Source organism: Hetaerina americana, unplaced genomic scaffold (assembly GCF_022747635.1).
Source record: "Hetaerina americana unplaced genomic scaffold, ioHetAmer1.1.p SCAF_8, whole genome shotgun sequence".
NCBI classification, from domain to species: domain Eukaryota; kingdom Metazoa; phylum Arthropoda; class Insecta; order Odonata; family Calopterygidae; genus Hetaerina; species Hetaerina americana.
The window spans coordinates 73,300,603-73,326,944 of NW_027287427.1; the positions used below are offsets into that span (position 1 = coordinate 73,300,603).

At 35.8% G+C, this 26,342-nt stretch overlaps 1 protein-coding gene across 1 annotated transcript in view; it reads right to left on the minus strand.

The window, feature by feature from the left end:
* LOC139698142 (polycystin family receptor for egg jelly-like) overlaps positions 1–25,908 on the minus strand; it is a 67,265-nt gene extending 41,357 nt beyond the window's left edge. Inside the window, exons 1-5 of the mRNA XM_071597066.1 lie at positions 25,877–25,908; positions 14,607–14,767; positions 12,487–12,726; positions 3,802–3,866; positions 2,763–3,000 (exon numbers count right to left, since the gene is read on the minus strand). Of these exons, the coding sequence (XP_071453167.1) occupies positions 2,763–3,000; positions 3,802–3,866; positions 12,487–12,726; positions 14,607–14,767; positions 25,877–25,908 (736 nt within the window). The remainder of the gene's footprint in view (positions 1–2,762; positions 3,001–3,801; positions 3,867–12,486; positions 12,727–14,606; positions 14,768–25,876) is intronic.
* Between the last annotated feature and the right edge of the window lie 434 nt (positions 25,909–26,342).

Consider the following 26,342-nt stretch of genomic DNA (forward strand, 5'->3'; position numbering starts at 1 on the left):
TATCATTCACCCTGTAATGGATGCTGTTACTAAGTGCAGGCATGGGCATCTTACATATAAACAGTTGATATCAAGTCTTCAATTACAATTAAAGGTGTGTATAAAATGTATCAGGAACAATTTTTCCCTGACATGACAGTGCACTGCATTGCACAGGCTTGGTGGTTGGGGGAACGACCTTCAACTGGTGCCAAGCACCTACAAGCGTTTGTCCAGGCTAGATCCTTTTTTCAGTGGACCCCTTTTGAGTGACCCAGTCAAGTGCAAAATTCAGCTAATGATTCAACAGTGCTACTCCATCAAATTTTATGTTGGCAAGGGAAAATCGAGTATGGAGACGTTGGGCATGATTCGCCAAGTGTTCCAGGATGAAAGCATATCACAAGCTGTCCTTTTTTTGTGGCACAAGCTCTTCAAAGAGGGCCAAGAGAGTGTGGAAGATGAGCTGGGTGGCCATCAATGGCAAGATTGTCAGTTAAGTGTGAGCATGATCACAGATCGCATTGATAAGATGACAATGCACACCATTATCACTGAAAATTTGGCAATGCAAAAGATCTGCACTCAACTCATCCCAAAGGTCTTGATGGGCAACCAGAGTAGAGTTGAGTGTATGCTTGCAAAGACCTGCTACGCATTGAAGAAGACCTTGACTCTTTGGACAATGTAATCATTGGAGACGAAAGTTGGATGTATAGATAAGTGGCAGAGTTCCATTATAGAAGATTACACCTGATGCCAAGTCCCAACTTGTCACCAGCAGACTATTTCTGAATCCCAAAAGTGAAATCCTCCCTCAAAGGACACCACTATGGTACCCTAAGTGCCATTGAAGAAGTTTGCATGCTTACCCTCAAGGACTTTCCAGAATCCACCAACCAGGGAGCCTTCGAGTCATAGAAAAGTTGCTAGCAAAAGTGTGCCAATGCTCAAGGGATCTACTCTGAAAAATCTCAAGGCTTTTTGAGGAAAATATTTTCCGGACACTTTATGCAAACCTTATATGATAGGTGGAATCTTGATCACACAAAAATGACATATAGGGCAGCCATTAAAACATTGAAATTATTTTATACTTTGCCCGCAGGTTGCAGCACCATTGACATTTTTAGACGTGAGCATTGCCACCTTTCAAATTTACTAGATGAAATGTATTAGATTTGCTTTAAGGTATAAAAATCAAGAAGAACAACTAATTATTTATGAGTGATATTTATATAAGTTTTCACTTGATGTGTCTGTACCTGGAATTTTATTTGCATATTAATTTCATAAAGTTTAGTTATGAAAGTTAATTAATATATCGCACTGCATTGTTCATACAAATACAATCTTAATTCATCAAATGCATTGGTTAATGCAGATTTTGTAATAATATTACTTACTGATACAAATTTAATAGAGTAAACACAATTAAAGAAATGCACAATCAATTGAATAGATTGAAGGATTCATGTTAACTTCCCTGAAAATTTACTGTCACCACCCTTGGAGGGGAAGTAGTAAAACATATTTTCTGATATATTTCAACAAATACAACTAAAAACTGACAGGAAAATTATAGAATAATGAGTAAAAAAGAACAAGTAAAGAAGTGAACAAATCTTAGCAGGAAGAGTTACTCAGTTATACCAGCTTGTTCCTCCTCTGGCACCATCCACTAAAGCATAATTGAACCATATGAGAGAGAATCTCATTGCACATTTCAAGTCAACTTATTTCAGAGTAATAATTAATTAAAAGATTTTCCCTTCCATGCAAGTGATAAACATTAAATATCAATTATTGTTTCTTTTATTTATCACATTTTCAAGATTATCAAGAGATTCTGATTAGTAAAATGTTTGGCCTTTGCTATTTCTGAAAAAGAAAAGGACATCAACATTTCAAGTTGTCAAAAGAATTTTAATGAAGGAAGGAATCAAGGAAGAAATAATCAAGTTTTGCAACAGGTACCATTCACACGTGATATTACATATCTTGCCCTAATTGCATTCATGAGTGCCAATTATCATTACAAGCACTGCTTTTTCTTTTTCACCATTTATACAGGGTGAGTCAGTGTTACCTTATATAAACTTTCAGGTAATGCTGACTCACCCTATATATTAAAATAATAACATGCTATGATGTTTGTCTCTTTATAGGCCAGAGGAGTTGCCACAGCGATATGCATTGAGTCACTCCCATGGAAAATCTATCATTGCTCTAAAACTGAAAGATGAAATCATTCATTTAATTTCCATCATTCAAAATTTATTTTAATGAGAATTTTGTAAAGATTGAACTAATGGTGACCTCTGAGCAAGAAAGTTCCTCTTCTGATTATTTTGTGGTAATATAACCCATTTCAGGAATACCATCAGATAGTTGTAGCCACCTCTACAATCCATTTACTCATTGAAGGTTGACTTAATCAAAATAAAAAATCTTAGCCAATTCCTCTCTGATTTCCCCTTTGGACAAAAAATGCAATGTGGCAAGTGTCTAAAGGTTAACAAAAAACATTAAACTTCCATCATATTAATGATCATAATTAAACTAATAACACTGCCAATAATTGTCAAAATTAATGACATGACAAGTTCCATTGCAGTACAAGTTTTCAAATGCTAACTATAAATAATTTTTAAAAGATAGATATCCTGTGTCAGTGTGCAATACATAAATTAATAAGCTAACCAAAATACCAACTAACAGATTTGATACACTAATCTATCCATCAATGAAAAACTATCCATTAATATATGAGCAAAAATTACCTTCATATGGTAACGTAGTGCTTTTTCCTTTACAGAATGATTCAGTCTCTTCAGGATGCTTTGAATTCCAGCATGTCCAGTTATATCTCCAGACTAAACGGGATCTACGTGCAAGCTCAGTATCAATGTCAACTGATGTGGATCCATCAACAACAAATTGTTTGGCCCAATCAACTATCCGCTGGTTTCCACCGACAAGAACAGCATTGGGCACCCGTTTTATAACTCGAAACCAACACTGAATAGAGGAATGGAATATCTGAATTTTAAGCGACAAAATGTTGGCAACATGTCACAAGTCAAACACCTGGGGTGCCCTAAAGAAAAAACTTCCACAGAATATGGATATAATCTTGATCTTGGATATTCAAAAAAAATTTAACTAATTTCACAAAATGTATGTCCCACCCAGGGGATTGCTTTCTCAAATGAAGAAATATTTGATTATATCAACATGTCCTTAAATAGAGATGACATTAAACAAAATGCAGAGTACAGGAATGTGTTCTATCTCTCAGAATTCACAACCACAACACAAAATGAAGAAACACTAATAATGCTCCCCCATAAAAGACTTAGTCTTCTTCATTGTAATGGCTGTAGTCCAAAATACCAAACATATGTCTTTGTTGCAGATTATGGAATAATGCATTAATTTTAAGGATATCTCATTCTATTCACCCCTGATTAAGGAAATCATTAAGACATCTTGTAGCACAAACTGAGTTGTTCACAGCAAAGATGATACAAAATGGATAGACCATTCAAAAAATAAGTATTTGCTTGATTCAATTTAGCACACTAAACATATTTGGTAACAAAAATGTTGAAACATAGACAACATTTACCAAGGTCATTAATCTGAAAAAAATTCCTACCACAGAATAAGTTTTATGGAAATAGCATTTGGTTCCATCCATACCTAATTTACTTCATTGTTTTTTATTGCTCACAAATTTTCATCAATTTCTATGAAATTATTTCAGGAAGCAACGTTATTTCATCAACCTTATCTAAAATACACATTTCAATCACATACAGGCACAGTTCCTTTTTCATATTTGACTACCTGTAATTTAACAATTTCCATCACTCCAATGAGGCCTAAATGTCATAAAAATTGAAAATTATTTGAATTCATTAGATTATTAAATACCCCCCCCCCCCCCCCAAGGTCTCTGGTGAGCATCCTGTTTCATAGCAGCTATTGAGGGTAATCTCACAGAGATCAGAAGGTAACATATTTGCATGATGTGAATACATCTCATATATCATAGAGTACATCCTTGCCATTTGTCCCTTGTGTTTCTGCTGATGTGCAGCATGGAATCCTAGAAAATCTATATCTATTGTTATATTGTTGCTAAAAGCCTGACTTAATAGCCTAAGTCCTGTTTTCATTAATGTGAAATAAATAAATAGTCCCTTAGGACCTCTATCTACTCAATGTAAGCACCCTACTTAGATCACGTACTTCAAGTGTAACTTCAATTATAACTTCTAATTACATCAATCTTTAATATTCATTGATATCTGGTTAAATTAGAATTTTATGGACTAATACAAAAACCATCAAATAAAAACATGCATTATTGAGTATACTGCATCATAAATACATACCAAAGCTGTATTGGAGTGTGTTCTTTCATGATTAATCTTATCTACCTCTGAAATTGTGCAGCTCAACATATATGATCCGGCTGGCAGATAGTATGGATAAAAATTAGCAGAACCTGAGGTTTTTGACTTCATAGCATACATATATGACCTTCCTACAAATAATAGCAAAAATATTACAGATAGGGTGGAAATTGCATTCCTGTTAATAAAGGTTTTTTAAATTAAATCTTCATTCAACCAAGGTGCCTTCAGTATCACATATACTAAGGTTATCCTTTCCAATCGACTACAACCTTGACATTGAAGGACTTGCATTCTCTGATGACCACAGAGAAGTGCTAGTAGCAGAAATAATCTTTGCTAAATAGATCAAAGCAGAGGAGCCAGACAAAAGGTAATCCATCCAGCACTGGTTTCTCATTGAGGTGCCCCAAAACTGGTGCTAGTGTGTTAAGTGATCGTGTTATATTGAAAAGAGTATTGAGGAAGGCAACAGAAACCCACCTCTGAGATTCTCTGAATTAACAAACTAAATAATGAGCCCAGGGAACTGCTGGATTCGTTATGCGGGGCAGGGAGTCATACCTAGCAGCAAGGTCTGTGGCCATTATCACATGAAATCATTAAACTTATAGGCAGGTAGCCGCAGAAAATAAGATAAACAAGGACTACAACCTATAGAACAGATAGATGTAGTCTACCATTAAAGGTAGTTTTGTATGGACAAAAGATTGGACATGTCTACATTTCTTAGCCTCACATAACAAGACAACCTGACACTCCACACTAAATGAACTATTCTTCAAATCCACATACATGCTTATCCTTTCCCTCCCTGCTTTGCTTTCCTAACATACTCTCCTCTGTCAGTCTTCAGCACGTCATCCATACCAAAATGTTCCATGCCTCATTTGGATTTCTCCCAACAATCCTCTCTCCTCCCCACCATGCCTCATACCTCTTCATTTCTTTACCTTCCCATCACCTCTATATTTTCCAGCCTTCTCCACAACAACATCTCAAAAGCCTCCAATCTACATACATCACCTTGCTTCAATGACCCAAATTCCCATGCCATATAAAACCAAACTCCACATGTGCTTTTTCTGGATACCCTTACTCAAAATCCCTGTCATCAAATCCCTCCTATTTGTGAAAGCTACTTTGCCTAACACAATTCTTTTTTTTATGATTCTATTACTATGACTATCTTGATACACAACCCTACCAAGATGGGCAAACTGTTCCACATGCTCTAGTTCTTGCCCTCCTACTCTAACATTTAATTTAGCTTCTTCTTTCTGAGAAACCTAACAAGATTTTGTTTTTTACATTGATTTTTACCCCATACCTATCATTCTAATTTTCTAATGTGCTCAGCTATGACTCAGCAGGGCTCAGAATGACTCCATGGTTAATGGAAATTTGATCATCTACAAACCTGATTTTATGAATTCCACACTGAATTTATTCCCAACTTCAATTCTTCTCATGTCTTTTTTATCATTTCCTCCTCACAAATGTTTATCAGTACAGGTGATAATGGACAACTGTCTTCCTCCTCTTCCTAACACTGCTTATCCCAACTCTCCCTCTGCAACAACTGCACCTGAGCAGGCTGGAGACATGCACAGGTTGCAGATTAGTCATCTGCTTCTCTCAATTCACTCTACTGAATGACTTCTCAAAATCTATGACACAAAAAAATACATTCTGCTTGTACTCCTTTTTATTAGTGATGCCGTTACTGCTAAGGCATCATTACAAGTGCCTCTCCCCTTCCTGAACCCAAACTGAGCATCCCCCATCTAATTATAAGCCCTCCTTAAAATCAAACTTATTTCTCTGTAGTCCTCACAAAAGACTACCTTTCCATTTTTGTGGTGGGAACTAATTCTGATCAGATGTAAATGGTCTCCCACTAATGCTACAAAGTAAACCATAAAAAGTCTTCCTTTCATGTTTTCCTAACCTTGATGAAGTTTTCTCGGGTCTTCCACCGGGTCAGGGGTTCCATATTGGCCAATACAGAACCCCTGACCTGGTGAAGAGAACCAATCCATCTCATCCTTCTGATTCTATGTCTGAGATTGCCAGCTTGATATCTCTACCGCATAGACCCACCATGTTTTCTATCCATCTCTCTTAAGTCTTTCATGGCTCAATTAATTATTTTGCTGCCGAAATTTCAATATTGTTTGCAAATTTTCCCTTCTCACTTCCCAACAGATCTTTCACCTTTCTGTACAGTGCAGCCATTTCGCCTGTTGTTAACTCTCTATTCTAACACCACCTTCCACCACACATCTTTCAATGTTTGTTTCTTACTTCCATTCATTATTTCTCGCTTTGCACTTTCTTCTCCATAATTTGCATTTATATTCCTCCATGTCCTTCTTTCATCTACATATATTCCTAATCATCTCTAAAGTAATCCATTGCCCCCATGTTCTTTTCCTATTTAAGTTCCCATAGAATCACTGGTAGCTTTCAATAACTTTTCTGTGAGACATGTCTCTATTTTTCTTCAACTGTACTCATCTCCCTGGCCTCAGTTAATTTTTTCACCTGCATCCTCAAAATCCTTTCTTTTCATCTCAGTTGACGCTTTTACATTTCATTCCCTCATTCTTCATCGCTACTTTCTCCTTTTGAATCTGACATTTCATTTAATTAGAACTAAATTATTATCTGAATCTGCTTCCCCTCTAAGGAAACTGTTTGAATTGATTTCACTGTTCCTAAATGCTTACCCGACCATAATATTTTTATACTGATATCTATTTGGATCTCTAGGTATTTAAACCGAGTATTTGTTCGATCAAGCCATCTTCTTCAGAACTCTATTGCTTTCTCCCCACGGTCATTTCTTGTTCCAAAATTATATTCCCCCCTCACTATTATCCCTTCCTTTACCCACCTTTCCTATCCTCCATCACTATCAAATGTATCCTTCCAGGAAAAACTTCAATTATTTCCTCTAATTGATCATTCAACCTTTTGACTTCTTCCTCCCATTATTGCATGGTGGTATGTAGATCTGAACAAAAACCACGTTTGCCAGTTCAGCTTTTATTTCTACTAATAATATTCTAGAGAACTAATTATGCTCATTTTATGAGGCTCCACTGTATTTCCTCTCTCCATCTCTCACTTTATATTTTATAATTTTCCTTTCCTCAACATCATCCAAACATTCTAAGTTCCTGTTCCAACTAATTTGGCCCTCTTTCATGCCTTCTGTTCAGCTGTCTTTTTCTCTTGGAAAGGATTTAAGGACATGAACATCAGGAAGTATGTGGAGGTAGATAACAAATATAAACCCTTGCAGAAATACACATGACTTTGCAAATCTGAGAAGGAAAAGTTTCAATGGGTTCATTCATAACATTAAGGTGTGAGGAGGCAATTTGACTGGTAGAGTTTAATAGAGCAGATAACCATTCCAGAAAAAGGAAAAGCAGCAATATGTGAGAACCATAGGGCTATAAGTTTGAATTCACATGGAGATAAGGTAGTACTTAGGACCATAATGGGATGAGTAATGGGCAAATTATTATATTGGAGATCAGTTGGGGTTTAGAAAGAGGATAAGTGGAAATAGTGTGATGATACCATCACAGGAATAAGGTCAATAGTAAAATGCAAAATAAAGGTACATCCACAGTGTATTTGTAATATTTTTTAATATCAAGGATTTCAAGATACTAGACACAATGAATGTACAGTTTGCAGAATATAGGAGTAAACTGCAGAAATAGATGACTAATGACTTATAAAAAACCTGCATTGCCTTCAACTGCATGAGTGAAGATAGTAGAAGTTGGGATGGACACTGTTAGGCCAGGGATTAAGATGAGCGTTCATTCTGCTATTCTTTTCAATATAATTGTAGAGAAAGTGGTAACAGAGACATTGAAAGGGCTGGAGGTCAGAGTGAAAGCAGGTGGGGAAATGGTAAAAATGAGTTGGACTTACTGATGATTAAGATATAGTTGGCCATATTATTTTTTTATGGATTTCAATGACCAAAGATAGAGATAACATATAGTTAGCCAATCAAAGTGCTGCAATCATTGCTTAGCTTACAGAACGTGTGATTAGTGAGGGATGAGAATCATAAAAAGATTCAAGTTTCAAATGAGTTCATCAAGATGCAGTAATGCTAAGATCAACATGGAAGCTAGGGGAAATAAATATAAACAGGTAAAACAGTTCACCAATTTAGGAAGTTCTTTGGATGGAGGTGGGCAAAGTAGAGAGTGCATTAAAAAGAGAATCACAATAGGTAAAGAAGATTTTACCATTAGGCGGGAGTAAAAAAAACACCTTAAGCAAATATGTAAAGAACATATTCATGAAAACTTTAATATAGGTCACTGTGAGACCTGGTCATAGAGGTAAGAGCATCCATAGATTGAAAGCTTTTGATATGTGGGTATGAGAAGATGAAAAAATAAAATGGATGGAAGGAAAACAAAAAATGAAAATTAGTAATGGCATAGGATGAGAGAGAGCTCCTACTGGATAAAATCAATGTAAATTATAAAAAATATGCATCTCATGAGCCTCATAATACAAAATTGTATTTAATTATCATTATTTAATAACAGTAATAATAATTTATTCAATTCTCTAAAACAGCTTCTGGTGATAACTACTTGAGTGATAACTGCTCACTGAGACAATGCTGATAATAGCAAAATGATAGAGCAAAAAAGATGAGCGTAGACTGCAGGCCTTTCAGATATGGCTACAGGAGAATGGAAAAATATCAATGGAGAGACAGAGAAGGCAGGACCAAAGAATGCAGGTGATATTGAGTGGCTGATAAAAATGTTAAACAGAGGGGAGAAGTTTGGGAAAGTGATGCAGAGGGAGGAAAAGAATAGGTTTTTGTGAATAGAAATAAGGGTAATAAAATTATTTTTTTGCCTAGGATTCTAATTTCACCTGAAGATGTCACACTGCAATGAAACCTAGGTCATAATAAAAATACTCTACGTGGAAAAGTGAAGTGTCTTATTCTTTGATCATGGAGGATTTCCTCCATGTTATGCCCGAAACTGTTATTTATTTTGTATAATGCTAGCAAGGTCATAGAAGCACAGCAGTGAGCAGCACTTAAATCCATTGACAACCTACCCCAGGTATTAATAGTAATACTACCCTAAGTAATCTACTATTAATAATAAAACTAAGATTTCAAAATACATATGTAAACAAATGACATGAAAATCACCCAAGGCTCTATCTTTGCTTTTAGTGTTTAAATTGATGGACAAAATTCATAAAAAATTCTAAATATAGAATGAAATATGACATTAACTGCTACTAATAGTGGTCCATACGATGGTAAGGTTAGAAAAGATGGTTTGGATTCCGTTGGAAAGCATATTAAGAGGTTAGATCATGCATCAAAGATGGCATCGATGACATTAAAAAAATTTTACTCACTTTCTGGAAATGAGACTTTACGTGTATTTTGATATAATGTCCACAAATGCTCAAATACTGTATCAGTACAAGCTGGTTTTGTTCTGGGCGTAGCTATTATTTGCATAGCTCTAAAATAAGTCATTTCAGAGTCAGCTGTGTTCCCACTGAAATAATAATAATTTACCTAATTTAACTAGAATAATATCTTTCAAGAACAGCAAACATACGTACTAAAATAGAGACTTCATAAATAATATAACAGTATTTAATATTTTATGGTCATAATGGGTCTGTTTTCTTACCATTCTACGTTAGCAGAGATTGTTAAACATGTCTTATCGCTACCACATATTGTTGAATGGCACTATAATGGTAAAAATGGAAATGATATTGTGGCAAAAATATGGTGTTTGACTATTATTCTTGAGGTCAATTTGGAGATAACTAGCTGGAATTTTATGCAGTTTAATTTATTAGTTAGGAAATGCCCAATCATAATTAATTTGAGAAAACACTAATATTTTTCATCTAAGAGTAAATGCAACATTCAATTAAGCATTTCTGAAAGTAAAATCAGAAACTTCCAGTTCTTTAAACCAAAATGATACATTCTCCTCAGTAATCTAAGCTTTTCCTGTCAATAGGGCTGTCTACCACTTTTTGCCAAGATAAAAACATAAAACCAATCTCAAATACATTTAATGCCTCATAGTTTCACTGCAAACAAAATAAAAAATTTTCAACCTTTGGGTTAAAAGCAAAATCATTAAAAATGTGTCATGATGGACTTCAAATTTCACAACTGTGAAAATGCACAATTTCCATCTATCATTGCACAACCTCAAAGAAAACTTTGCCACAATTCCCTGCCAGCTTTCTATTGTGGGAGAGCCCAAGAGGTCAGAAACCGCTTACTCAGAAGTATGACCTTGGAGGAAGGAAAATATGGGTTCCATCATCCTTGGTATCATTTAATGGGAGCAACACTGGCTACCAATGGTTGATTTTCCCAATGTGGGTAGCTGGATCTATTCTAATAGAATTAATGGACGAATTCAGAAATAGAAAAGCTTGAAACTAGATTTTCTGTTTGGTAGCCAATAAATCACTGTACTATACCAACAAAGCAGGTTATCAGAAAGTGATCGCATACCTGCTTCACATTTAGCATGGGAAGCATTTCCAAAAAACAAAGATGATTTAAGTGCAAATGTTTGATGCCTTCACAAAACTTAATAAGACTCATTTCTAGTTTCACGATTTTCTAAGGTAACCCTGAGCAACCTCATTCAGGGTCATTACCAAAAATCAGGCAAAATCTTGGGGAATTTCCAAAATATAAAAAAAAATAATTCCATGATTTTTCAAGGCAGAAGTAAATTCTAAGAATTTTTTTAATTTTTAAGCTTTTCAAGGTGTGTAGCAACCATGTGCATTACATGTCAAAAGTTAATACTAGTCACTGCCGCTCCGTAATATTTAGTTATCCCACTTTGCATGTTGAATCAAGGAAGGAGGGGATCATGGGGAGTAGGAATTTGGTGAAATTAAAAATATACTTAGATTTATAAAATTTGTTTATACCTTTTCCGGTCCAAGGATGTTAACCTTAGCTTTAATTATGGTTAAATTAAAGCTAAACTAAGTCTACTACCTGTTAAGATATGTGTTCACAAACACCCAACCACATAGATATAGATATAAAAACCATTTCAATAAAACATGATGAAAAAAGAGCATTTAAAATTTCCATCAAAGAATTATTTAAATGAGTGTTTAAGATTCTTCCACTGGGGTCATTTCACATAATATATCTCCACTAGAGAGTAATAAAGTAACATTCCAGGATTGCAATATTATTACTATTGAGGTGAACTCTGTGCACATGATACTGTATCAATTCAAATAACAGTGGTATCATACAAACCATCCTTGTATAGCCACCACGTTTGGAACACACTTATTGGGAAGCTTATAGACGACCACCGGTAGCTTTGTCTCCATCACCAAATTTTCATTGCTTAACAACTTGATATCAATAAAATATGTCCCAGTCTTACGGTAAACATAATGAAACAATATTATATTTCGCGGTTCTGCAAATAAAAACATTCATATATTTTTAGTGGCTAATTTCACTGATGACACTGGTAAAAATTTACTTTTATGCCCCCTACCCTGACAAGTGAATTTCATAGAATGTTACCCTTAGTTCAAGGTGAGCTCTCCCAACACCTATCAAATGAACATTCAGACAGAATGCTGCGGTTTATGCAGATGAAACCAACACCATTCAATAGTCCTCTCTTCAGAGTAATTGCATTTAATTGAATTTAGAAACCACGTAATTAATTTATGATGTGACTGAGCCACAAAAAATCTTTTTAACTTCATCATTAAATGTGAATAATTAACATTGAGCACATGCACTGCCATCTGTAAACTAAATAGCAGCAAGTGGACATGTTAACAATTTTTAAAAGATAACAGACTATCTGTACAATGTGCTGTTGCACAATGAAGGTTTGCGCATCTCTTCAAATTAGGATATATCAAAATCTAGTCTGAAGCATGTCACAGCTAAGGGTATTTGTCTTATCTAGAAATATTTATGAATATCAAAAATAAACTGTGCCCTACAGTGAGAGTAAATAGTTATACTGACCTGCAGGGATATCTTCAGAATTAACATTATTCTTCAACGCAAATTCTTTTGCACTTGATGAATGACTAAAGGTATTTGCTATAGCAGTAAACTTAAATCCATCCCCAGAAGAAAATTCATAGCGCAAGTTACTACCCATAATTTTCAAGAGTATTATGAAAGTTTGATTATTAGCTTCATAAATATCACTTTCGTACCACAGAAAATGCCCTTCTGCTCGCTCTCTTTCCTCTGTAACAGCTAAATGATGAAATCAAAAATTAACAGAATTAATATAAGAACATTATTTTAAGGTAAGTTAACAAAAGACACAGCATGTTTTCACACTCTTTTCATATCAATGGCTGTAGTTTCAACAAACAAATTTTTTTAGTGGATTTTTACCTCTAAAAACCATGGTTAGTATAAACAAATAATTTGGAAAACTACAAAGTTATAGATGTGCTCAATTATTATACAATATCCCAAAAAGGAAACTATAACAGATCTTCACGAACTATAGAATAACTTTCTTTGGAAGCATATCTAATACAAAAGGTTGAGTCCAAGTCCAATTAAATGCTAGATATGAGAAGCATGATGAGAGACAATTTCAGCCACATCCATGGTGTGATGTATTGGATGGAGTGGAGCAGGATAAGGAATTGAAGTACCAGGAATACCAGGCACACCATGAAACGTAATACCCTTTAAAAACACATAATATAAGGGAAAAGAGCAAATATAAGGAACAAATGTATCCCATTGCTTCCCAACTTTAAAAAAAAAACAAACGAAAAACCTATCAAGGTGTGAGGGAATTAGCATTAGAAAGAAAAGAGTGGAGGGCTATGGTGGATCAATCCTAGGATTGATATACTAATGATGATGAAAAAATTATTTAAAATCATTACTCTATAATTGTTTTGATGCTTATGCTATGGTTTACCCACATGAACAGTTGATCTGTTTCAAATTTGAACAGCTCACACTAATACTAAAAACATCACACTTTATGATGAATGCTAACTGGATGCCTTTGAGAGTCATCACTTAGGGTACACATCATTCTTGAAAGTTGAGATATGAACAGAAGAGCCATGAGGGCATAAAAAGGGCCAAGTAAAGTCATGATTTGTTCCCTCTGATCTACAACAAGGGCGCACTTAAGTGAGAGCTAGTCAGTGAACTACAAAGTTGCACCATACATTTAGGCATGGCATAATTACGCATACATTATTTTATATCAGTAATGATGAAACAAGAAATTAGAAAAATATAATTAGAAAACTTGGTAAAAACAATATTTTATGTCAATGTATTCTTAAATCATTTATGCTTATATTTTTTGCAAGCATAATTATTCAGACCTTTATTAGAACTAATTAAAATTTTATTGGGTGCCACCCACATACATATTGGTAACTGAATATTGCCCATAAGGCAATTGTATTTGTGTAATGAGTTCCACAAATCCCACTTATAAAATCATGATTATCTCATGAAAATTAATGAAGTGGGTTCTTCATTCTCGCAATGGTCCAGACATAGACCCATATAATTTGTTCTGTTCCCTAATGTGAAGAATCACCATCTATGATGAAACTTATAACACATATGCATCACACATTTACCCTCAAATAGTGCATATAAATAAATTCTTCGCCAGTAAATTATGTCATTAAAGAAATCATGATGGTTCTTCTATGAACATCTATTGTACATTTTAATGCATTTCAATTCAGACATTTTTCCAGGAAAACCGAACATTGCGACAACTAAGGCTACTCAATTTTAACTTCTCATTTCAAAAGCGCAAACATTTATTTATTAGTTATCAGGAAGAGGTACCTATTAATTATTCAAATTAATTAGTCAAAATATTCAAAGTCTACTCCTTAATTACTCTACTTACCAGAGGTAAAAATGGTATTTTTGCAATACACTTGGTTAAAATTAGTTTCCACAACATTTGCAAACCCATAAAAGATAGGCAGAGGCCAAAAGGAAAGAAAAATCTTATGACCATGCCAAATTTCTATTCTTGTCAACCCTATTCTTACAAGATCATACATGTATAAGACCTTGAGAGACATCAATCTTTCATGGGCAGTTTGAAACTGATAATAATAAATATATACCTATTTCACATTGGACTCCTTCAAATGACTTAGGGCAGGCACAAAAAAAGGTCCCCTGGGCCTCTTCACAAATACCTCCATTCAAGCACTTGGTTGGAGTACAGTGCAGAACTTTCTTTCCACAGTGTTTTCCCTCATAGAGATTAGAATGGCATTCACACCTTAAATTTCAAAAGGCCAAGTAAATCATATCCATGAGAAATAATGGAAAATTTGTATAAAAACTGCTTACAAATAAGAAGAGGGACTTGATGCAGAGTAGGTTGCTGGATTGTGTTTTGTTAAGAGTCACAAAATATTTATTTAGTAGTAGTGCCCATCCAAAAACTTACCTTAACTGGTAAATAACCTTATAATAATAAATCCCATAATTTCATAATACGAGGGTCATCCGGAAAGTAGTACCCGTTCGTGCCGCATGAAGTGCTGACGACGCGAGTAGCCGCTGGACGAGGTCAGATAGCTTCAGTGGCTTGTCTGCCTTCTCTGAGCCAAGTTGCGTGACGCTAGCATTGCCTGTGTTGTTTCTGTGATTGTTTACAATGTTTAAAAAAATTGAGAACGCCGCCAGTTGTGAAGTGAGGGCAGTGATTAAATTCCTCAATGCAAGAAACGTTCGCCCATGTGATATTCATCGCCAATTAAAGGAGGTGTATGGAGACAATGTAATGGACGAGTCGTCTGTTCGGCGGTGGTGTCGCAACTTCAACATGGGGAGGGGGAACACACACGACGATGAGCGTTCGGGGAGACCGTCTGTCATTACAGACCAACTGGTGAGCTCAGTTGACGAATTCGTGAGGAACGATCGGCGCGTCACAATTGATGACATCTGTGAGCATTTTCCCAATGTTTCTCCAACAATTGTTCATGAAATTGTTAAACACCATCTGCATTATGCAAAAATTTGTGCAAGATGGGTCCCTCGCAAGCTTACAGATGAGCACAAAACCAAGCGTATGGCTGCAGCACTGACGTTTTTGGGACGTTATTCTGATGAAGGAGACTCTTTCTTGACTCGCATAATTACTGGTGACGAAACATGGGTTTGTTATGCATCACCTGAGAGTAAACGACAGTCAATGGAGTGGCATCATGCTCATTCACCAAACAAACCAAAAAAATTCAAGACAGTTCTGTCCACCAGGAAACTCATGGCAACCATTTTCTGGGATCGACGAGGTGTATTGCTTATTGATTTTATGGCCCGTGGAGACACTATTAATGCCAATGCGTATTGTGAAACATTAAAGAAATTACGGCGGGCAATACAAAATCGGCGGCGAGGTCTATTGTCTACTGGTGTCATTCTCGTTCATGACAATGCCAGGCCTCATGCAGCTGGGATAACACAAAAACTTTTGCAGCAATTCAAATGGGAAACTTTCGACCATCCACCGTATAGCCCGGACTTGGCCCCTTCAGATTTTCATCTCTTTACAAAGCTTAAAGACTTTTTGGCAGGAAAAAGATTTGACAGCGATGAAGAACTTAAAGAAGGAGTGACCCTGTATCTCAATGAGCTGGCGGCGAAGGACTATGCAGCAGGAATACAGAAACTTGTCACACGTTATGACAAATGCCTTAATTTGCTTGGAGATTATGTTGAGAAGTAGTTTAAAGTATCCTCTTTCAAATAAAATTTTTTATGTTTGTTAATATTTACTTTTGTCTTTTTATTTCACGAACGGGTACTACTTTCCGGATGACCCTCGTACAAAACTAAATGCATTCAAAGGGCTAATAAAGTTAAGAACCCTGGGAAGATTGAGAAAATATTCATTTACTAATAAATTTTATAACCAAGATGACTTCATTATTTTAAATAGAAAAATCATGGGAGGCATCATTTTTATGAGTTATTGAATTGGTTTAACAGGCAGACAAAAAATCTTCACATACTTTCTCAAAGTAAATAGCCCATTGAGATTTTATGCAATAAAATTCAAAACCACAATATTAATATTCAATACTCAGTAAATCCAGAATTAATATTATGACTCATTTGATAATTTTCCTTTTAGACATCCTCAGCAAGTATTGCATGCTTTTCCACTAAATGGAAATTTAAATAATTGATTAAAGTACTTTCATTTCATACAATTTTATTCATGATTCAAAATAGTGTGAATTTTTTTAATTAATTAAAATTACACTCTACAAGGTTGACCATAGGATAAACCAAATAATTTTAACAATTCCAGATTAGATTCATAAGCTTGCATTTAAGGATGGATCAAAATGGAACCAATTATGTTCATGGCATAGAAGGAAAATGGAACCACTATGTTCATGTCATGGAAGGCTATAAATCCAAACCACTGCCTGTCTCCATATCTCATTACTGGAACTTCGAGAGGGTTGATGGTGGCCTAGACCATCTTCTCAAGGGTCTGAGGATTTATATTTCATTACAATGGAATAATGCTGTTATTTGAATGAGCAGATTGGCTGCCTTAGGTTGTGATGCTTAATGCCATCTCCATCACAATGAACAGATTTTACCATTCCCTTTTCAGCTATTATTTCTGGTTTTGCCGTTAATAACCTGATTCAGATATATGGTATCTTATGCACTAGAATTCATACAAGTGTACTGTTACTTAATACCAATTCAATATTTAAGTGAATACTATTAAAATATTCACATTGTATTTTTGAAATTGTAGAACAATCCTCTCCTAACTCTTCATAGAGCAAATGAAAGTAATCATTGTATTAGTCCTATATAATGGTAACTGTTGATCTCATGGATACTAAGAGGATAGAAAAAATTACAAAATACATATATCAATACGAAAACAGATTAAGCACGAAGAATTACAAACTAAGTTGCTTTATACAAATATACAGGCCCCAACGTTTGTATATCCCTGTCTACAATACATGGAGGCTACAAGGATATCCTGTTTTTGTTTTAAATTGTATTCCTGGCCATGAAACAAATGTTCTGCAAAGCAAATGATATCATAAGTAATGGCATTTAAAAATACATATTACCAAATTACTACATATTTTATTCTTAAGCCATTACACATTGAGCACTAGGGCTTTATTGGGGAAAGATTTATTCTTCATGGTAACAGAAGCATTAGTTCTGGTACTACAAGGCTTCACCCGTATTATTCTTGGATTGAGTGAGGTTGACTCTTTTGATTAGGGGTAATGGTAGCTCCACTCCCATTCTGAAAAGGATTGAAATAGTCATTGACAACCACATGAGTTAGACTTGGCATAATAATAAAATATCCTCATTGGGAAAATATTGAGACTAGATAATTCCTTCTCCAACTATACCCTGGATGGGTAATTCAGGTACATTAGGTGGATCAAATGCATTATCATCACTGGAAATAAACCAAAAGAGCTGAGTGTAATCACTATAATCAACTTGTACAGGCAATGTATGATCATAAGCATAAGTTATTCCCAACGTACCTTGGTTAATACAGTAGAGCTACTATACTGTTCACAATGTTCTTTCCTCACACTCAGGAAAATAAATTTCCCTTTTTTCTTTACTTACTTTGAGCTGCATATCTGGACTTCTATAGCTAGGTACAGCAGACAACTTACCAACACAGAAACCCTAACATAAAACCTTTACAGAAGAAAGTTTTGCAGATCAAAGTGTTTCTTCCAGCTGAGATTCCATACACTAGACTAGCTTAGACATCATCCCAATAACATTCATTAAAATATAGGAGGTTATAATTGCACCTTTAATTACTTTCTTTCATGGCTACCTTTTAGACTTTACAGTGAGGCCCCTTTCATCCCCTTCAATTTCTATATTTTAAGCACATCCGAGTGGACCAGAGTGCCCACTTTGAAAGAATAGATAAGAGTTCAGAAGAACTCGATTAGGAGTGGTTGCTGTAGAATAAGACTGTGCTAAAATCTCCAGAAAGATATTTAAGGATACAGCTGGGGATGAGTTGCAAATTGAGCTGCAATTTTCTTTTCTCCCTAGTTATCAAGAGCATCTTTTTCGGCAATCCAACTGGTTGAGTAATATTATGCCCAAACCTGAATTTAATTAACATACTAACATTCTTAACACTATTATTCATGGGTTCAGTAACATACCAACACTTAGGCAATAGGGTTTATTGCCAAGGGCATCATAGTCAGACAGGCACTGAATAGGGGACTCAAAATATTCATATCTTAAGGGAAAATGGAAATAATTTTGAAACATTGAATTGAAAAGCTTTCTGCAACCCTTCCCTGCAGGGTATCTCTATATTCTGCAACACAAGCTGCCAGATAATTTTACAGAGGAACACAAAAAAACTTTCACACCGTTGTAATGATTCTTTGAATGCTGCCTCCATCTGCATCTATTTAGGCTTGCCTTAAGGCTTCCATTATGCTTCTTTCCTACTGTGGCAAAACTCAGTAACATTCGAATCTTTCAGGATTGAAGGCCAAATCCTGATTAACTTGTTGTTCATGAGCACGTATTTTACTGAAAAACTTAAGCATCAATTTTAATGTAAGTGTATTTACATCCTTAGAATTGGAGATTTAAAATGGGACAATTGACAGCTTTTTGAACTAGAAAAGTAAGTAATGTTTTACTGAAGTTGTGTTATCCTTGCTTGGTCAACATCAAATGCTCATTACAAATCTATTCATTTGATCTTCATTATTACTTGAAATAAATTATATCCAAGAGAAGTATGCAGTATATAAGACTTTTTATTTAGTTTTCGTTTACTGATTTTTTTAAAATTAAAAATCTGTACAGTGGCATATCTCAATCAGCTAGGACAGCGAAATTTAAGCGTTTTTGTGTATAAGTTTCGTTTAAACTTGACAAATATTGAAATCAACTAGTATCTACTGTCTCACTAATTGCTGTTAGAATTGTATAATGGTCTTGAACTTAACGTCTTTCGTTTCCCCAAGTAAGGTCCTTAATCGAGGTGTTCCTCAAGGCTCTCTTCTTGGGCCTGTCTTGTTTATTTCTTATATAAATGACCTTGTTGATAGTTTTCAACATATAAATGGTGCTACCCCCTTGTTATATGCTCATGACACCAACATTATTCTTGTATTGCCTACTTTTGATGAATTGATAGTTAAGTGTAAACAGGTTAGCCACACCTTACTCTCTTGGTGTCATAATAATTTCTTAGATTTGAATATAGAGAAGTCTCACCTCATATATTTTGCAAATAAAAATAAAGCGAGCAAAGTTGATGGGAAGGTGATCCCACAGGTACAAATTACCAAATTTTTGGGTTTCTACATCAATTCTCAAATTTCTTGGAATGAACACAAAAGTACTTTAACCAGTAAGTTAGGCTCGGCCAGCTTTTTAGTAAGGTCCATTAGATCCACAGTTTCAGTGGCTGTTCTCTGTGCACTATACTATGGTGAATTTTATTCTCATATAGCCTATAGTATCCTTTACTGGGGTTCATCAACTAAGGCCCTGGCTATTTTCAGGGTCCAAAAAAGAGCCATTCGGCTGAAGAGTTTTGCAAAACACAATGCCCCTTGCCGTCACCTGTTTAAAAAATTGGATGTATTGCCAGTGCCATGTACTGGCAATACCAGTGCCATGTGCCATTGCCAGTGACATGTATTTTTCATGTAGTAAAGAAACCATAAACACAGTAATGAACCAGAAGGTTATACTTATATTTTTCATGCAGTAAAGAAACCATAAACACAATGATCAACCAGAAGGTTGGTATAGCAGGTAGTGGTAGAGATCACCCAGTACTTTATACTGAGTGTGAAAATTCACACATCAGGGCCAGTTCCTTTCCCTGTGCTGGTTGCGATTTCCCAGGAAGACCCGGTACCCGAATAGCTTGGGTGGAACGAATAGCTTCAGTTCCACCCATAGCTTGGGTGGAACTGAAGGTGCCCAGAGTGTCTTGCCTGGGAATCGAACCCGGGACCCTCTGGTCAGCAGTCCAATGCTCTACCCCCTAGACTACCGCGGCCCATTTTCATTTAGTTGTACATACAAAAAGAAATCTATGTGAGTATGTGAAAAATTGTGATATCCACAAATATTCTACAAGGCAGAATGAGCAACTGCACGTTTTATATGTGCGTACAAAAAATGCAGGTGCTGGCCCAAATTTTATGGGCCTTCAACTTTATAATAAACTCCCAGCTGAGATTATGGCCCATAAAAGTGTGGCTGCATTTAAAGTCAATCTACTTAGGTTCTTAAACTTAAAAATGTTTTATTCAATTGCTGAATTCCTAGAAAATGCCTGATATGTCTTGCATCCACAAATGTATTTTGTCACTTTCACCTGAAGTGTATCATATCAAGTGTAACATTTGTAGCTCCTTGATCGCTGGACAAATAAAATGTATTATTATTATTAACACTCGTTAAAAATGTCGGGGATATTCATCAATTACACGAGCTTACAAACGAGGGGAAATAAATACTCATGAATAACACCCAGTGGGAGGTTGCGTATGAGAGTACTTTGGGTCGTTAGAACACTAAAACTTCTCCATTTCTTCTTGCAATCAAAGTTGTCTTACCGTTTTTGAGACAATTGAAATGGGAGTCTTGACAAGCAGTCGTACAATAATATATCAAAACCATTCCCATATGGAATTCATTATTATCATACTGTCAGCAATGTATTCAATAGTCAAAAGTTAGGGGAATCTTTTTAAAATACCGACTAAATTGTCTCAGCTAATGATTCTATTTCACCTGCAAGTTCACGGGAATAAGAACATTGGGGAGTGTGTATATAAGTTATCACAAAAGTTAAACTGAATCAAAATGAAAGTATTAATTCCGTCGCAGATGTAAAACCGAACAATACTTAAACAACGCGCACACCATAAATTAGATAAAGGATCCTTAGAGTACTTCATCTTTATTTACTTAAACGGAAATTGTATTGCAAACTCTACAATCGATATAAATTTTATACCAATGGCTACTTCACTTACTCGTAAGAATCGCCAACGGGTATACAAAGTCCTTTGCCTTTGCAAGGATTGTCTCTTCCTGGGCATTTACTATTAGAATCCTCGGTTTGTCGTCGCTCTCTTCTTTTCAGCACTGAGATTCCGTCAATATGCAGTCCGGTAACCGCTACATCATGTTTGCACAAAGAGACATGGTGTTAGGAATAAGAAATCATCTATTTAGAATAGCAACTCTCCCCGGAATGCCTAAACAGTACGATTGACATTTCTTAGAATTTTCATGCAAAGAATCTGTACAAAACAAAATTTCGCAAGTTTATATTCACGACAATTAAAAATTTTCAAAGATTGAATGGGTCAAGCATGCTGAGGTAATGGTAACTGTTATAATTCTAACTCCTATATACTTCATAATATCATGACTTAAAATGTTATTATTACATGGAAATATCACGTATAAAATGAGAAGATGATAAGCGAGGACCAAATAATTTTCCATCCTTAAGAACAGCTGAAAGTTCTATCTGTAGTCGTTGCAGATAGGTAGTATCAATATTCATCCAACGAAACCAACGAGAGTTTGTTAAGAATACTATTTTTTAAATATCCTCTGGAATAGAATGAGTGTAATGCTGTTACTATCAAATAGCATTATTATAAATCAATAATACTTGGTGTAACGATCGTCACGATGGTAGTCAACACTTATGTCTACAGTACAACGATGAACGAAATCAACAAACCAACGCTCCCAAACGTAAAAGGCCTGCACTTCGCTCATTTACAGCATATAATCTTTATAATGCGATGAACCGTGACTGTACTATAAGATTTAATGCCACTATACGTGGTTTTATCATAGCATCTTAAATATTTGACAACGAAACCAGCCTCAAATGGAAGGTTTTATATTCATTCCATCTCGCTCAATGGAAAGTAGGTATAAGCATGTATATACTTGAGAAGCTTACATAAACATTATTTTAGTCTGAATTATTTATTAATTTGTAATGGTTGCAAAGGGCTTTATTTACCCAAGCCAAATTACAACTTCTGGAGGAATTGGGAGAAACTGTTGATTTCACCAAACATGCCCGGGATACGACCCGTTTCACCAGGTATTTAACTCTTCAGATACAATCATATCCAGGACATGAGTTTCTATTTTTTTGTATTCAACCGGTTAAGGGTGAACACAGCTTACACAATTCTTCTAAACAAAAACCACCTGCAATTGGGCACTGCAGTAAATTCCTCTTCAATTACGCATCCTTCTTTCCATTCAATTTATGTACCCTGTTCCTTCCCCTTCATTCTCTCCTCCATATGTCTTCAACATTCCATCGCCAATCAAAATGCTCAGTATCCATCATTCCTGCCCCTTTGATTTCTCCCCTCCCCTCTTACCATGCATAGCAATTCCTTTTTTGTTTTACCTTCAGACTACTTCACTTTTCGAAATTTCAAAAGCCATTTATCTACCCTTATCATCCTGCTTCAATGACCCAACTTACCTTACCATAAAAAAACCACACTCCACATTAAAGTTTAAAAGCATTTCCTTAACATCCTAAATCAATGTCCCTGTCATTAATTTCTTCCTCTTTGTGAAATCTTCAATTCCTAATGCACTTCTTTGCTTTAGGTCCTATTAGTTTGACCATTTTGGTCCAAAACACTTCCAAGATACATTATTTCATCACCTACAGATTCTTATGATGAATCCTAATTGTAATTGAATATAACCAACTTGGCTTTTCCACACAGAAAATTTTATTTATGACCTAGGTTTTGTTATGGTATAACATCTTCAGGTAATAATAATGCCAGGTCAAACTCAGTATATATATCTCTGGGCGGAGGTGAAGAGGAAGGATGATAGAAAAGGATTATTTGAGGTAGGAAGAGGGGCTAAAAATTTATGGTTTGAGGTGGAGGACTCAATTTGTACTATGGGGAAATTTACTCAAATATAACCTACAGTATAATATTATGGGGATCAGCTGCTATTTCTCAAACCATCTTTAAAATGTAAAAGAAAGCTATTAGAATCATCGCCAGGAAACCTTACAATGCTCCATCAAGGCCTATTTTCCATGAATTAAATTTGCTACCACTCCCATGCATCTACATTATGTTTTTAATTCTATATATAAAAAATAACATCGGCAACTATTCTCTTAACTCTGCCTATCATCATCATTACACCAGAGGCAGGAATGACTTCCATTATGGGAATATAAGAACTAAAGCATTGAAATTAGGACCCAATGAAATGGGCATCAGATTATTTAACAAACTACCCAAAAGTATCAAGGATACACAGGGAACTGCCGTATTCAGGCATAAACTAAAAAGATATCTACAACGCAATATGTTTTACTCGGTTGATGAATATCTCAACAATATTCCCGACCAGTAAGTTCATACTTTTAGTTTCTAGCAATGGTAATGGTCTGATTCATGTTTGTGATCAATGATTTTTCTGAATTTGATATTGTATGTGCATGTTACAGCCGATGTTCATGGGTTTGTACCAAACACTTATGTAACTATGAGCATCTATTCTTTTATGTATCTTAACTGAGCCTGTGTCTTTGCTCCTCATTGACGTGCCTTATATCATGTATACTACCTTGATCAAAAAGTTCCCGGAATAACCACCGTGTGGCGCTCCCATCGTTCCGATTTGAGTTCTGTTTTTTTTGTTAAATTGGTACATCTGTTGTTGATATTCCCTTTAAATCTTAGTGTCATAACTTGACATTTGCAAAAGTTACGGTCGGTTTTCGGTATGTCCATCAGTGCTTCCTGCGATTTTTCCATTACTCCTCTCGGCTGCTAAAACGCGTTCCCCGTAATGGTTTTTTAACTCGATTGAACAGAAAGAAGTCACAGGGAGCCAAATCAGGTGAATTCGGTGGCTGTTGGATGGTATTTGTTGCATTTTTCGTCAAAAAATTACGAATAATGATAGCACTGTGCGACGGTGCGTTTTCATGGTGCAAAATCCACGAGTTTTCTGCCCACATTTCTGGTCTCTTTCGGCGAATTGCTTCACGCAAACGTCTCATAACGCCCAAATAATACTCTTTGTTTACTGTCTGGCCTTCTGGCAAAAATTCATGATGCACTACACCGTTGTAATCCATGAAAACCGTCAGCATTGCCTTCTTTTTTGACTGAAAACGACGTGGTTTTTTTGGTCTCGGCTCATTTGGTGAACGCCATTCACTTGCCTGATGTCTGGATTGCGTGTCGTACTCATAAACCCACGTCTCGTCTCCAGTAATGATCCTTTTGATGAATGTGGGATCGGATTCAGCCTCGCAAATCATGTCTTTTGCGACGTCAACACGGTCTCTTTTTTGCATGAAATTGAGGTCTTTTGGCACCAACTTTGCTGCTACACGACGGAAACCCAAATCATTAACCACAATGTCTTGGGCGGATCCATAGGCAATGTTCAAGTCCTCCGCTATTTCTCTGATGGTTAATTTGCGGTTATTGACCAACATTTCTTTTACTTTATCAATTTTTTCACCGACTTTCGATGTCGATGGTCTGCCACTGCGTTCATCATCTTCGATTGACTCACGACCACTTCTGAACCGCTCGTGCCACTGGTAAACGACCGTTTTTTTTAGAGAATCGTTGCCGAAACACTTTTCCAACATTTCCAACGTCCGTGCGCCACTAAATCCGTTTTTTACGCAAAATTTAATACAAGTTCGTTGTTGCAAATTTAAATCCATTTCTGAAATTGTAAAAAATCGCCAACACACACAGAGATAGATGTACTCTTGGCTACGTAACTTTTGCAAATGTCAAGTTATGACACTAAGATTTAAAGGGAATATCAACAACAGATGTACCAATTTAACAAAAAAAACAGAACTCAAATCGGAACGATGGGAGCGCCACACGGTGGTTATTCCGGGAACTTTTTGATCAAGGTAGTATACTTCACCCACCTGGTATTTTTGTATTGTGATCTCTGGGCAAATAAAAAGTAATAATAATAATAAGCACTACTCTAAAAAATTATTGGCCTTCCAAGCCATGTTACTCAGAGCATGTTCTATCCCCATGTCCAAAGAGAACACACTTAAAGACCTAACCATCAGAAAACAAATTGCAGTGAACAATGGATATAGAGAAGAGTTAATTGATAAACTTTACAATAGGAAACTATCCCATTTAGCCAAGATAGCCATGTATAGTTCTCCCACATCTACAAAAAACCAGCCACAGTAGCTGAGATTCCATTTCCTCGGCCCTTTGTCATTAACCATTTCAACAATGTAGTAACCCTGCCTGCTACTTATCACCTGACTAATTACCCAGTGCCATTCTCCCCATTCACAATACCCATTCTTCCACTCCTCTGCCAACTAACCCAATGCCAAGCAAACCTTTTTCAACATTGTATTAATCCCTCCTCCCAGCCTGCTAATTTATCAACATTACCAATTTTCCACCTTCAACCATATACTTTCAGCCCCCCTCTTCCTACCTAAACCAATCCTTTCTCCTCTTCCCATCCACCCAGAGATATACAGGGTCCCTACAGAAGGTATCGGGACTGGTTCCAAAAATCAAAATTTATTGCAGTTATCATTACAATTACTTAATAATCTTCAAAATAAATTCCTCCTGCATCAATAACCCATATCCTTTGAGCTCCCTTTTTATTCGCAGGAACAAGAAAAACTCAGGTGGGGCCAGGTTGGGGCTGTATGGTGGGGGGGGGGGTGAGGCAACGTTGCCATGCCAAATTTCATCAGCAGCTAAATTTCCACCCGTGAC